The sequence below is a fragment of the Nycticebus coucang genome, chromosome 7, assembly GCF_027406575.1.
Source record: "Nycticebus coucang isolate mNycCou1 chromosome 7, mNycCou1.pri, whole genome shotgun sequence".
Lineage (NCBI taxonomy): Eukaryota > Metazoa > Chordata > Mammalia > Primates > Lorisidae > Nycticebus > Nycticebus coucang.
In genome coordinates, this window is record NC_069786.1 from 53,355,760 (window position 1) to 53,371,293 (window position 15,534).

The 15,534-nt window shown below is 38.9% G+C and overlaps 1 protein-coding gene across 1 annotated transcript in view; it reads right to left on the bottom strand.

The window, feature by feature from the left end:
- ACVR1 (activin A receptor type 1) overlaps positions 1–15,534 on the bottom strand; it is a 121,278-nt gene that overhangs the window by 55,113 nt on the left and 50,631 nt on the right. Inside the window, exon 2 of the mRNA XM_053597429.1 lies at positions 3,441–3,514. Coding sequence (XP_053453404.1) covers positions 3,441–3,514 — 74 coding nt within the window. The remainder of the gene's footprint in view (positions 1–3,440; positions 3,515–15,534) is intronic.

The window sequence follows — 15,534 nt, forward strand, 5'->3', positions numbered from 1 at the left end:
AGAGACGAAAGAAAAGCCAAACGTGGAGATTCTACCTCCACCCTGGTGGAATAATGGTGGTATTAGAGCATGATTAGTCTTATTAATGAGAAGGAAAGGGAAGGCTACACAGGTAATTAGGACTTAAGTGCTCTTCTCTATGAGAGCAAATAAAACTCTTCCTGCAGCTAGAGTTGTATATATAATGAACATGAGAAATTATTACTGGTAGGAGAGACGAGAGAAGCAAGAAACCTAACCCCAGATGAAGGGGCCGCATCATTTGCTGTTACGAGCTCTCTCCTCACTCTCTCTGATAGACTGGGGGGTTGAGATGGATTCTAGCAGGCACCAGACAGTATACGTATGTGGATGTAGCTAATTTAGAGCACACAGACAAAAGAGCAAAATTTGGAAGAGGATTGGTAATCACTGAATTCTTGGACAAGATTCCTCAAAGTCTATCATGCCTTTTGTGGGCTGAGTAACCTTGAGCAAGAGCTTTATCCACTCCCAAAGCACATCCAGAAAAACCTGTCTCATTAGGGTAATTGTGAAGATTATATGAAATAATGCATAAAAGCAGTTACCCCAACACCTGGCACATATTACATACTGTTAAATATTACCTGTAATCATCAAAGAGGCAGTTATGACAGGCAGGATTTTCCTAACTTATTTAGCAAAAAAATCTTTTTTTTTTTTTTTTGTCCAGGGCATTTCAAGGCTCCGCAGAACTTGAGAAGGGTTCTGAAGTACACTCAAACTCTACCTGTTTGAATCACTGTTTTGAACCTATTATTTTAAATGCTAGCACAATTTCTAATAAATCTTTGAGAGACATTTGGGAGACAAAAGCGTAAAAGCTGTTGGCTTTTATGATAGACTAAGAAGAGTACACTACCAAATAAAATATCTTAAAACAAAATCTCTATGACTCTCTTATTTATGCCCCAAGAATGAGATCCACAATTAATAAGATGCCCTAGCTGCTTCGTAAACATAAAATAGGGGTCTCTTTCCTTTTAAATCTGGTGATCCAAAAATCTGCCCCAGACAAGCGATACTGTCATTATCTGACCTGTTATTCACCTGTTTTGTTAAATATTTGTACTTCACATTTACTTTATAACTAACGTTGACTATATTAGAGTGTATAATGTTGAGTGTATTAGAAACAAATACAGTTTCTCGGTGGGTTTCTGAATTCGCAGTAAATATATAAAAACCACATGCCTTCCATAGAATGTTTATACATGTATATATGCATGCAGGTGTGTGTGTGTGTGTGTGTGTGTGCCTTTTTTATTAAATCAGGGAGCTGAGTGACAGAGGGCAGACAGCACTAATGCAACTGCTGTTATGGTCAGAGCACTGTAGGTTGCAGCACTCACTGGATATTCTATTTTTTTAAAAATACCAATTGTAACAAAGGACGCCGTGGTCTCTTCCACACTTACAAACATGCTGTGTGGTGGTATATCAAATAGTAAAATTTTGGTGGCAATTCATTTCCATTTTAGCCCAAACTAACTGGTTTCATGATGTGTTTTCACTGTAGCATTAAGAGGTCATTGCTGGATCCTTGGACGGCTTACGAGCTAAAAGCAGGAGCACACAGCCAATGGCATGGTTGTCAACACTGACCACAGACAACTTTTTATCCTCTCTTCTTCCCATTCTTTCTCCACCTCCTTCTCTCTTCATACTATATTTCTATTTCTAATTCTCTTCCAAGCTCTTTTATTTTCTATCTTGCCTACACCACTGGTCCACTCATGATACCAACAGAAACCCAAAGGAACTACTTAATACCACATAGAACTTATATGGTACCTAGGGGAAAGAGTACAAAATTTGGACTGTAGTCCTCAATGATCTTAATATTTTCAAATACTTACATTGTTTAATAATTTAAAAGAAGGGGACAGTCCTAGAATTTACGTATTATAAATGGCTCCAGAAATTTTCAAGTGTCTCCTGGGAGGTAAAATCAGCCCCAATTGAAAAAACCATCATTAATTCATCAAATCCTTCCAGCTTTAATAAAAACCTATTTCCTCTTATTAATTCCTTCAACACTGCCACACAGGATCCCTCTTCCACACCTTCCTGTCACTAACTGACACAACTGCCGTATTATCGGTGTATCTTTAACAATATTGCTTAGAGCAGAATCTAGAGCCTACCTAGACTCTAGATATAATAAAAATAAAATGGATACCACCAAACGCAATTCTAAAAGAAAGAGGTGAAATTTACATTTGTAAAATTTTCAAAATTGTTTTCAAAATCCAATTTGTACTTTATACTTAGAGAATATTTCAAACTCTTGATTAGCCACATTGCAAATGCTAAATGTGACTAGTGGCTAGGACAATGGAGATGTGTATAATTTATGTAAATAAATATGGAAAGGAAGTAAAAAGAGATCAAATATTATAAACCTTATAGATAATTAGATTCCTAGTAATTTAAGCACTGGTTTTTCCATAGTATTAATGATTCTAACTTGTCAAATCATATGCATCCTTGGAAACTCATTCCTTATACAAGGTAAACCATTTATACCCCAAAGAGCCTGAAACAGGGACATTCGTCTTACTGTTAAATCTGATCATAACAAGGTTGACATTCACACCATAAGCACCACCCTTCATGCAGGAACCCTCGTAAAATAAAGTTGGCATTACTCATTATATAATAGCAATGAGACATATATGTTTTATATGCCTAGAAAAATACATACCAACATGTCAAAAGCACTTCCTACACATAAGTACAGGTAATCATGAGTAACTTTTATTACCTTTCCCCACAAGTTTTGACTGCCCCACTGAGCATCCATTTACACATATAATCTCTGTATAATTAATCGAATCTAGTGTCTAGGGCTATCATACATAAAAACATGAAGTATGCCTCATACTGTCTTTTTTTTTTTAATACTATCTTAATTATATTACATTTTTCAAAAATATAACTAGTATATAAATCAAGGGCCAATAGTTCTCTGTTTTCTTGAGATTAACCAAGAAAATTTGTTCACCAATTCAGAAAATGCACTCACTGAAGGTAAGACTATGGTGACAATTAAGCCACCAATATCTGTTTTTGAAGATGTCAGAGTATTACCTATATAGTGCAAATGTGTACTACTTCATGCCTGAGTGAATGTATCACATTTATTTACATATATTTTTATTGTTAATTATAAAATTTTATCTTTATTTCTCCTTTATATTTTTCAGGTAGGAAATTACACTGAATTTTCTAAAAATATAATGTAAAAATTAAAACAAAGTATGTAGAAGATTTTTACTTTAAAATAGTCAAGGGGATTACCCAATATTTATTATGAAAAGTATGTGTTCAATCTGATATAATTAAGAACTAGTTTACACTAAGCCAAACAATACATACTATAATTATCCTAACCCAAGTAGCTGTGAGTCACTTACCTTCCATACTTGGGGAAGGGAAAGCAATCACCATTAGCATGGGAAGAATCATTACTCCATCTACCATTGTACAACTGTGGAATGAAAAGAAGAGATGTAAGTGAAACAAAAAAATCTAACCGCAGGATGACAAATTAAATTAAGCGTACCATCTTCACACTGCCATTCTAGGCCCTCCTTACAAACGCTCCCCAACCCGTACACTGCCTTCTTTATTATTTACTTCATTTAACACGTATCCTTTTTATGAATCTAAACATATCATCACTGACAGGTAGCCACTTTAAGTCTACTTTTTCAGAATCTACTCTTGTGAAGAACTCAATAAGAAAATGAAAAACTTTTACTTTTAAGTCTAGGCACTCCTAAAAGGTTTGAAGTTTGAATTTATTTTATTCTATTGAATGAACAACTGGCACTGAATTAAAAACCCTGAGAAACATCAATAGACTGTTTAACAGGATGTTGGAGATTAAATGATTGAATGTATTTGAGCCTTACTTCTCCTTTAAAAGGGTTAGACGTGGAGCAACCTATATCCTCATACAGCTCCAAGACAAAAAAAGAACAAGAAATAAATACAAAAAAGAAAAGGTATACCTCATCTATGGCAAAGCAAAACATTTCTACATTAACCTCAAATTTAACAATGGATAGATACAACTAAGACAGGAAGACTTGTAAAATAAGAAATCGTGTAAATCTATAGAATATGAAACTATCACTTAGAGAAAATAAGATATTTGATCTAAATTTTAAGTGGGAATTGGCCTAAAACTACATTGGTAGAAGTTCAATTTTCTGAGTTAAAGTGGAAATAATAAAGAACTTTTCCATTTGAATAATTTCTGCAAAATATAAAGAATATAATGGGAGTTTAGTTTGTTGCAATTTTCTGGATGGTAAAATAAAGTGGTAAAGTGCAGTTTTAAAACAAAGAGCAAAAGCCCAATGCTATCTAACTTGTTTGGAGTATTCATTTTCTAACTTTTCTTCTCAAAATCAATTTTGCGTTGGTGTTCTGTTTACTACTCCCATCCCCATCACGTCTCACTACTCCCATCCCCATCACGTCTCACTACCCATCATTCAACTTATTTCTCCTATTTCCATAGTTACATTTCAGCTTATCCGTCCTGTAATAGCAATATACCTTCTTTTCATATTTTTAAAAGTATATGAAACTTAGCCAGTGGAGGTGGCTCACGCCTGTAATCCTAGGACTCTGGGAAGCCAAGGTGGGTAGATTGCCTGAGCTCAGGGGTTCGAGACCAGCCTGAGCCAGAGAAAGACGCCATCTCTACTAAAAATAGAAAAACTGGCTGGGCATTGAGACAGGTGCCTATAGTCCCAGCTACGTGGCAGGCTGAGGTAAGAGGATCGCTTGAGCCCAAGAGTTGCAGGTTGCTGTGAACTATGACGCCATAACACTCAACCCCGGGGTAACTGAGAATCTATCTCAAAAAAAGAAAAAAAAGTGTATGAAACTTGAGCGATCCCCTTTTACGGGTGTTGTTGTTATTATTGTTACCACATCAACATAGATCTTTTCTACAGTGGACTATTGTGGGGACATACAAATCCCTCATCATGGTGCGTCTCGACCAGAGCCCGCCTCCTCCAACACATCTCTGGGCCTTTCAGCATAGCTGTGCAGTTAGTTCCCCTCTGCTTCAACTGCCCGGGCCTCGACTCCACCCCTCTGCTACCCCATGTCCTACTCCTTTCATGCAGGATCTAGCTGGAAGCCAGCACTTGGTGAAACACATCTCCATGAGCAGTGACTTCAGCCCCCCAGCACTGGTCTACACCACTCTGAATCATAACCATGTGTCTACAGTAGTCTCAAGCACTAGCCCACTCATCTCCAAAACTGATAGGCACTTCCAAGGGTCACGTAAGGGTCATTCATTGAGCTGTGGAATCAAAGTATCAAAATTTCTTTTTCATGAATATGTTTCAATATAATAAAGTAGTAAATAATTTGAGCCTTACTTTTGCCTCTCTGTTCCTTATGATAGTCTATTGACTATCGGTCAGAAAGAGTAGGAAAGGGTAGATGTGATTAGAATATGGACATGTACGTAGTTCTGGGGGCCCATTTGGCTAGTTATAATGAAATAAGCCTTCCCCAAATGACACGTGTTCTAAAACCATTAAAGAAATTAGGGCTCAAATATGTTATTAAGGCAGGCACCAGAGAAGAGTCAGAAATGACAGGCCTGACCCTACCTAGTCTAGTGGTTCTACATTTATCACTTTACTAAAGAAAAGTAATAATACTCAGTTCAATCTGACATGACGCAGTCTCTTCAAATTCAAAATTTAAAAATATCTGAAAAATTTGCATCTACTGTTTATATAATAAACATCATCCTGAGTGCCTAGAGATTTTCACTAATAATACGATGCTATCACCATTAGCAATAGTGCAAAATGAAATATTTTGCCTTTCATTTTTTAATTTTTAATTATTAAAATTAAAATTTTTATTTTTAATCATTTTATGTGTGTCTTATAATATGTACTTTTTATTTTATATAAAACACATAACCAACTTTTATGTTGAGGGTACACCAAAAAACTTAATTGATATGTCAACAAAAGCCATTGAAACTAAACTATTTCTCATCTGAGTCTTTTACCTTTGAACTCCCAGTCTTTCATTCATTAATTTATTCATCCATTCAAAATCCACTGAGAGCCTACTATGTATTATACATTAGAAACCTAAAATGATGAAGACATATAAATGTTGTCTTTGCCATCATGGAGCTTACAAATAATCAAAGAATCATCCAAAAATGTGCATGAATAAAAACTGAATTAAGTATTCGCAAGGAACATAGTGAAAACAACTGTTAACGAAACAACATGAAGTTTTCTGGAGGACGAGGGAGGGTCCGTAGGGAGGTAACATCTGAAAAGGAACCAGGAAACCAAAGGATTTATAGGAGGAACTAGGGAAAGGTGCACGCAGGACACAAGACATGGACATTCAACGGAAAAGGCGTAATTTTTCAGCTTGTTTAGAGGCTCTGTGCCCAGGGCAAGCAGGGTGTGTAATAAGGCCTAACCACATACCGCACAATCAAAAAAACACCAGCATGGCCAGGACACAGAGAGCCTGGAAGAGTTTTAAGAAATTGGGGAATACTCCAGAAGCTTGGGGGGTAGAGGGTGGGGGGACAGGGCACTCTATGCCCACTACTCAGCTATCTCCACTCCCATGAAGCCCCCTTGGTTCTCACCACTATCTCTTAGTTCCTTTAGACGTCACCGTCCATTCTTCCAGTGACTGGAACCAGCCTACTCCCTGTCTACCTCCAGACCTTCCTGCATGAAGTCCCCTGCGATGGGCCTTTCCTTCCAGAAGCTTGACTAAACCCTTAAATCCTCGTTTCTCACTCTCATATCTCACTTTGCTAAGGATTACTCATAGAAATAATCATGATTAATAATCATACATGTATATTCATACCTGTGTATGCTTTTGAACATCTGTCTCTCTCACTAGACTGTAAACTCCATGGTAGCAAAATCTATAGTCTATCTTGTTCATCACTGCCTGAGCCAAGTAGGTGCACATTTAATATCTGTTTAGTTAGATTTCCCCTGAATTAATCAGCTCAATTTATGTATAAATTCTAAAGAATTAGCCGCCCTCCCTCACCTTCCCACCACATACACACCCGCAAAGGAATGGCAAGATGAAAAGATTTTTACCACCTCCATAACTTTAATCTGTAATGTAGTTCACTTAATAGCAAAAGCTATCAGTCAACAAGCTTTAAAATCAAGAATGCTGTAATTATTAATAAAAGAATCTAAAAAACAATCAACACTGACCTATTTGCCACATCTCCAAGCCAGAAAAAGCCCATGCCCCAAATACCAATTAACAATAGTTTATCACTGTGCAAGCAAAATTAAAACACCCATTCAGGCTCATCAATAAAAACAGAAAAAGAATTATAAATTCAGTCCCCTGAGCTAATCTCCTTAAAGATAGCTCAAAAGCTGCCAATAATCTTTGGGAAAAATGTCACTGTCACTTACTGCCTGCCATCTTGTTCAAGGTATGAACAATTAATTGACCAGTAAATTCAGCTATTAAAAATAGCACTCCCAAGGGCGGCGCCTGTGGCTCAAGGAGTAGGGCGCCGGTCCCATATGCCGGAGGTGGCAGGTTCAAACCCAGCCCCGGCCAAAAAAAACACACACACACACACAAAAAAAAAATAGCACTCCCAGGGTGGCGCCTGTGGCTCAGCGAGCAGGGCGCCGGCCCCATATACCGAGGGTGGCGGGTTCAAACCCGGCCTGGCCAAACTGCAAAAAAATAGCCGGGCGTTGTGGCGGGCGCCTGTAGTCCCAGCTGCTCGGGAGGCTGAGGCAGGAGAATCGCCTAAGCCCGGGAGTTGGAGGTTGCTGTGAGCTGTGTGACGCCACGGCACTCTACCGAGGGCGATAAAGTGAAACTCTGTCTCTACAAAAAAAAAAAAAAAACAGCACTCCCAAGGGCGGCGCCTGTGGCTCAAGGAGTAGGGCGCCGGTCCCATATGCCGGAGGTGGCAGGTTCAAACCCAGCCCTGGCCAAAAAAAACACACACACACAAAAAAAAATTAGCACTCCCAGGGTGGCGCCTGTGGTTCAGTGAGTAGGGCACCGGCCCCATATACCAAGGGTGGTGGGTCAAACCTGGCCCTGGACCAACTGCAACAACAACAGCAACAACAAAAAGCCGGGCATTGTGGGGGCGCCTGTAGTCCCAGCTACTGGGAAGGCTGAGGCAAGAGAACCACCTAAGCCCAAGAGCTGGAGGTTGCTGTGAGCTGTGACGCTACAGCACTCTCTTGAGGGTGACAAAGTGAGACTCTGTCTCAAAAAAAAAAAAAAAATAGCACTCTCAAAGGAAAGAAAAAAAATGTAGAAAGGAGAATGTTTTGAAATTTCTTGCTCATATTTTAATGATAAGAAACATCAGTATGCTAAAGAATCAACCTGAAGCCCAGAGGACCTATTTAAAATTTTTAAATATATTAAAAAAAAATTGTTTTCAAAAGTAAATTTTCGGGGCGGCGCCTGTGGCTCAGCGGGTAGGGCGCCGGTCCCATATGCCAGAGGTGGCGGGTTCAAACCCAGCCCCGGCCAAATTAAAAAAAAAAAAAAAAAAAATCAAAAGTAAATTTTCAACTTGCCTGTTCTGAAGTATTATTGGCTAAGGAGTTTTCAGATGTTACTTGGCAGAAAAAAAGACTGGTAGTAAAAAATGGGAGGGGCACTCATTTCAATTATTCAAGGATACCTTACTCCAGCAGTTTTCCAACTTTTTAGTCTCGGGATCTCTTTCTTCTCTTGGAAATTACTAGGGAGCTTACCTACTGATATTTACTGTATTAGAAAATAAAACAGATTTTTTAAATAGTGTATTCTTATTAAATTAATAAAAAATATGACCCTATTATTAAAAATTTTTTAAAGAATTACATCTTAAAAAAACATACTGGGAAAATTACCTTGTTTTGCATTTTTGTAAATCTCTATGTTTGGCTTAGTAGAAGACAGTTGGATTCTCATCTATGATTCTACATTCAATCTGTTACGACATATTGTATTGCTTGAAGTATATATATAGAAAATCGAGCCTTGTACATGTCACTGGAAGATGGAGGACCTTGCAGAAACCCTGAGAAAATACTTGGAACCCCAGGAGTTCTCGGACCACTCCCTTCCTCCTTAAACGCTCAGTCCTTCTATTATACCAGATAACCAAATGATACTAGATACTTTAACCTGATCACTTACCCAATGCCTAACAAAAATGCTGTTGTACAGTTTTAACCTCACTAACATCAAGGAAGTCAACAAGTCTAACAGTCAAGGAAGAACACATTAGATTTTTTTTATTATTAAATCATAGCTGTGTACATTTATGCAATCATGGGACATCATACACTAGTTTTATATACAATTGGACATATTTTCATGAAACTGGTTAACATAGCCTTCCTGGCATTTTCTTAGTTATTGTGTTAAGACATTTATATTCTATATTTAGTAAGTTTCACATGTACCCTTGTAAGATGCACCATAGGAAAAATAATTTGTGTGTTCACTAGTTTTTAAATAAGATGTACACTTGTAAGAAGAGATACTCACAACTGTTTGTCTCATTTAGGTTCAACTAAATCCTATGCAATGTCCTAATGCCAAAATCTCTAACTGAAAAATCATAGGTTACTGAGAATTGCAAAAATATTATCAGAAGCACTCAGAGTATGAATTTTTGCCTCCAGTGTATATACATCTCCTGTCTGTTCTTGGATAAGACACTTTCTCCCTGGTAACTAATATTAACACTTCAGACACAGAAAGATATTCAGAACATGGTTGGAGACGTCCTGCCTTAACTAAGGTAACCTCTTTAAATCAGTACCATCTCTTACAATGTTCTCAGGCCTACCCTCTTGGGAGACAGAGAATTTCCCATGATACTCTACTAAAAATAGACACAATGCCAGGGTAGAAAAGAACCACCTTCCAAATCCCATGGTGCTTTTCAAACTCCATTTATAGGTCAGACTGATACCCAGTTAAGGAGCTAGGGTTTAGCTCAATTTGTAACATGTGTGGGCTTGAGATCAAGTTTGGCACGTCTTTCACTCACCAACAACTTTACAGCTGGATAAAGCCTGAGGTACACTGCAATACACTTACCTTCCCCACCCCCATAAAAATCATCTTGATGTTGGTCACAGAATAACTGAGTATAATGAACTTCCATATTCAACATTTACGTGGTAGAATCCAAATAAAGTAGTCTAGTTGATAATCTACCATATGGCAATAGAGGATATTTCTGAAACCTAGACCTATAAGCAGCATACAATTTGTTATTCAAGATATTAAGGATGAGGGGAAAGTTGTAAAATGAAACCTAAGGTTCTTTCCCATCAGAAAATTCAACAAAATGTCCATTTGTCTGGCCAGGTAGCCTAAACTCATTTAGTCTAGCCATTTGTTCAATACATAATTTGCTGAGTACCCACTTAACTCATTCAATAGGGGCATTTTTAATGCTCTTCTCAACTCAATTTTTAACAATCTCTGATCTAGGAATAATCTTGAAAGACAGGTCATACACCCCAACCTGTCTCTACCTTGAATGATTTTTACATTGTCCATATGAAGGCACTCTGTAGCCCACACCTGCTTGCCATTAGTAAAGGCTTGTTCTACTATCCCACTCAAGTTTGTTTTTTTTTTATATCTGTTTATGCAGTCTGTGCTATGCCTTCTACAAGGAAAAAAAATCATCTTCTTTAATATAACTGGCAGAGGCAAAGCAGAAAAAGAAGTTGAGTAATCCAGCTTTCTCTTAGTCATCTGTCAACATTATGTCATTATCACCGTAACAGTTAGTGGCACTTACTAATAAGCCATGCACTGTGCATGAGGAACAAAATGCATTATGTCATTCAATCTCTCCTCAAGATACTCTAAGATAAATACTCATATTAATTCCATTTTATAGATAAGAAAATGGATGGGTAGAAGTAACTTTCCAAAGACACAAGGTCAAACCCAAGTCCACCCAACCAGGTGGTCTTAATAACTTTCACTTAACTAGCCAGCCATGGTTTAGCAATCTTGTTTTGTTCTCCTTAACATTTTATCCAAACCTCAAATCATTCTGAGCTTCAATAATTGTGATTTTCCTCCTAGAGAATATTCTACACTCCTGGTTATCTGGGCCACCTTTTAATCATGCCCTCTTTATACTTCTCTAGCTGAAAATTAATTGCATATACTCTCTAACCTCCAGTTTCCTCTTCCCTTCTCCTGTCCCCCTGAAAGAAAAAAAAAGTAATCTCAAAGAAAAAATAAGCCTCCTTCAGAGTGTGTCAGTGGTTTCTAGCTCCCACCCCCCTCTGCACTCCACAGTTCTCTGGTAACTCACACCTCAAAATAAAAAGGGAAATTAGTGTAAGGAACATGTGGCGGGCCAAGGTACAGCCAGTAAAATAAATTCTAGACATGAAACGTTGAAGGAAGATAGATCTACATGAACCACCACTGAGTGCAGCAAAAATCTCTGTAACTGTTAGATAATGTGAGCACACAAACGTCTCTTCTCAATAGACAAGGAGCAAACCCATAGATAGCTGCTAGCTCCAAGCCACCTGGGCCTTTGGAAGGGGTGAAAAGAGACTTGGGCTGTCAGTAAAAGCTGCAAAGAAAGGCTAAGCAGAAGCCATCATACCATGTAAGTTAAGTCAGGGTCTTTTCAACAGTTCAAAAATGACCTGTTAAATATTTTTAACACCACACTCCAGCTGAATGGTGATGTGCAAATTGCCAAGGCTTGGTTTTATATAGACTTCACTGCTGCGGGAGGGTCTCTGGTGGGGTGGTGTTACTTACAGAATATTAGCATGTAATTTGATCTTTCATGACAGAGGAATACAAATAGCTTCTTGGACAAATCCTATAGAACTGAAAACCAGGCGCTGGATCAGTTTATCCTGTAGTTAGAGGAAATAATTATAGATTATTTCAGGAAAGAAAGGGTTTTGACTGAGTTGCGCTACAAACATTCCAGCTGTGACAGAGGGACCCAAGATAGGGTTTGGGAAGGAAAGGAAGCAAACAACATGATCTGTGAAATGATAAAGGGAAAAAACGATAAGGCTTATTGAATGGAAAATAAGGGAAAATTTTAGCTTAAACTACTGTGTAAGAATCAAAGAATCTCTGGTAAATTTACTTTAATTGCACATAGAATGAAATGGACTTTGCTACATAACACCCATACCATACGTACAAATAATAACCAAGGTAAGCTTCTGAGAATACAATGTTTTGATCACTCAATACATGCTTTAGCGACACCTAAAAACTGGAGTTATTTTTTTTATTTCAACATGTTTGACTTCCTGGAGACTGTCTCGCATTTTTCACTTCATTCTCTCAAATAGCCACAGTGCTCCTGCTTTGTTTCAACTGATGGGACCTCATCAGCTCCCAGCTACTTTGTTAGATTCCCTGAGATAGCTCACAGCCCACTACCTCTACCTCCGTTTTACAAAATGTGACTGGAATAATTTTTTCACCTATCGGTAGGAAGTCCCTATTCTTCCTCCCCATAAAACTCATTCAGATAACGTAACTTTAGAGAGCATTTAAATCCTGCTTCTTCCCAAAAGTCCTCAGGCAGACCCGTCTCAGCCCTCCTGTCTCATTTCTAACCATACCTAACCTCAAGATTGCTCTTTAACCTAATAAATTAGACCTTTCTATTCCTCCCCTTCCTGGGCAAATGACAGTGGAAGCACCTAGCATCTGACATGGCTGACTGCCCCGATTCTAAGGCTAACATGATAAACCTGTAACTTCAGGGGGGGAGCATGTAAGATGAAAGAGATGTGAGAGCCAGGGAAATATATCCCTTCCGTCCCCCCAGTGGGAGGCACTAGAACATACTTCTGTGGAGGAGGGAAAAACCCACCCTTTATTCCCTGGCCTGACCACAGCCTTCCCTTCACCCTGCACTTCAAGTCCATTCCTGTCTCAGACCTTCTCACCCATCTGATGCTCTATACTACCCTGCCCTATCTTCCTCATATCACTTAACACTGGCTGAAATTTGTCACTTACTTATTAGTTTATTTTTATTATTTCCTCCTCTCCTACCCCACTCCACACACCAAAATGTAATAAGCAATGTGAGAGAAAGAACTCAGGCTCATGGCTACGACCCATACCTGGCACGCAGTGGGCACTCAATATAAAGCAGAACACACCCTTAGTCTAGGCTGTGGTTTGGGTGGGGAGAGGAAGGTGTAATTTAAGTTTTATATGGCCTGACGAAGAAATGATGGGGGTCAGGGGCAGTGAGGGGAGGGGGGATTGTTCCATGTCCTCAATTTAATATAGTAGCAACTGGGCATTTGAGACAAATTAAAAGATAACATTTGTTACTTGGGTTCCAGTTTTCAAGGGTGTCATCCAAGAGAAGTAGCCAAAGAAAAAGACGACTGGCAGGCTCTGGTCCACCAGACAACTCCCTGGTAGACAATATCCCATTTGGAAAGGACTGCTCGGGTCTCCAACTGCAGACACCAGCTGATATGCCAGGAGCCATCCCCAGTGACCTCTGAAACAGCTTCTGCAGCTTGAAAATACATCACCTCCAAGTCAGAAATTGACATATTATCTCCCCTGAAGTCTTCTAATATTTATTGACGCTATTCGGAAAGCCAGCCTTCCATGCCTATTAATAACCTTCAGAAAGAACCCCAAGGAAATATCAAGAGAAAAATAGATCCATCGGATGGAAGCCAAAGACTCCACCAGAAGTTCCAGTTAGCAGTTAGTACATTGGGGGCAGGGGAGCGTTTTCACATCTTATTATACATTAGATATTATTTTTTTTAGGAGGTTTAAACAAAATGCTTAGTCAATGAATTCAAAGAATGTTGAGTCAAGAGCCCTGGTCTTTATAGTTAGCACCAGCACTAACTTTAAATGCACATGAATTATTCCAGGAAATTTTGCCTACAAGGCTAACGTCATAAAATCTCTTACAGTATTTACACCTCTGTAAAGTTTCTCTAAGTGACACATTACATTGCAACCAGATCAACCTACTCTAAATAATGGAATCACTAATTAATTAACATTAATCTTTAAAAAAAAAAACATTTCTTAGTGGTCTTTCTCCTCTCCCCTCCCCCGAATAGAATGTGATTAATGGAATTCTCTCACAATTTAGCTTGAAATATGCTTTTGCCAATCGAGCAGCTAAAGCAGAATCAGATAATTGTGGTATGACTCAACAAACCCACAGCTGTTCATTTAAATATATCCATCAAAAGTATAAATATGATCATGAGAAAGAAAACGAGCCACGTACCAGGGTCAGTGCACAAGTTGAACGGGTTAGCATCCAAGTAACCACAACAGAAAACAAGGAGGAGACGGAGGATGAGGCAGGGAGAGGTTCTGGGTGGATACAGGGTGGACAGAAACGAGAAAACAAATATAACCCAAAAGCCACCCTCCCAACCAAAAACACTCACTGGTCTAAATAGAAAAACAATGTTAAAAGTAAAAAAAAAAAAAAAATACACTGTATGAAGTGGGGTAAAAGAAAGAAAAACTTAAAAACAGATGATGCTCCCAAGTATACAGAGGTAGAAAACCTGTAAGCTAGAAAATGGTAAACCTGCTCTGTTTTTAAAAATAAAACAAAACAAAGACACCCCCCCCCCCCAGTCAGGGGAAAACAGGAGGAAGAAGATTCTCACCTCCCGTCCTCGCCCACAGCTTTCCAATACTATGATTATGAAATCACTGTGGAAATGCAGGAATCCCGCCAATACTCCCAAATAACTGAAAAACACCACTGCGGACCCGGGGATGCCTTTTGGAGGGTATACATGTGTAAGACTGCCATTTAACAAGAGGCAAGGGAAGGACGAGAACCAGGAGAACATGGTGCTTGGGGAGGGTGCATGTATCCAGGACTTCACACCCACTTCCTTCCTCCCTCCTCAGGCATGGGCCATAGGTCCAAAACCAACTTGAGAAGCAGAGCCACCAAAAAGACTTTGACACTTCTCCTCTTTTACATGTAATTCACAATAAACATACAAATGAACACCAAATCCATTTTGACTCCCAAGTTTTCCATCAAAAATCTTTGTTTCCAAACAGATAATCTCTCTGGTGGTCCAATCATCCTGCACTGAGAACCATTCGCACTCTCCCCACTTATAAGCAACCTCTCCAGTATCATCATAAGCATCAATTCCTTCAACAATCACCACCTCCACCAGCCCAAGGCCTCCCATCTACCCTCTTCATCCTTTCACAGAGAACTTTCTAGAAGAGTAACCCACACAGACTCCCTCCATTCAGTCCTCAATCCAGTGTTCTGCACCAGTTGACTCACTGCAACACCCCTTGCTCAGGCTCTACCTCATCCTAGTCCTCCTTTGATCCTTCAGATTCAGAGAGCCTTCTTAAAACATGGACTCCCCACCCTCACCCCTAGTGACATTGATCTGTGATGAAGTCTAATAGTCT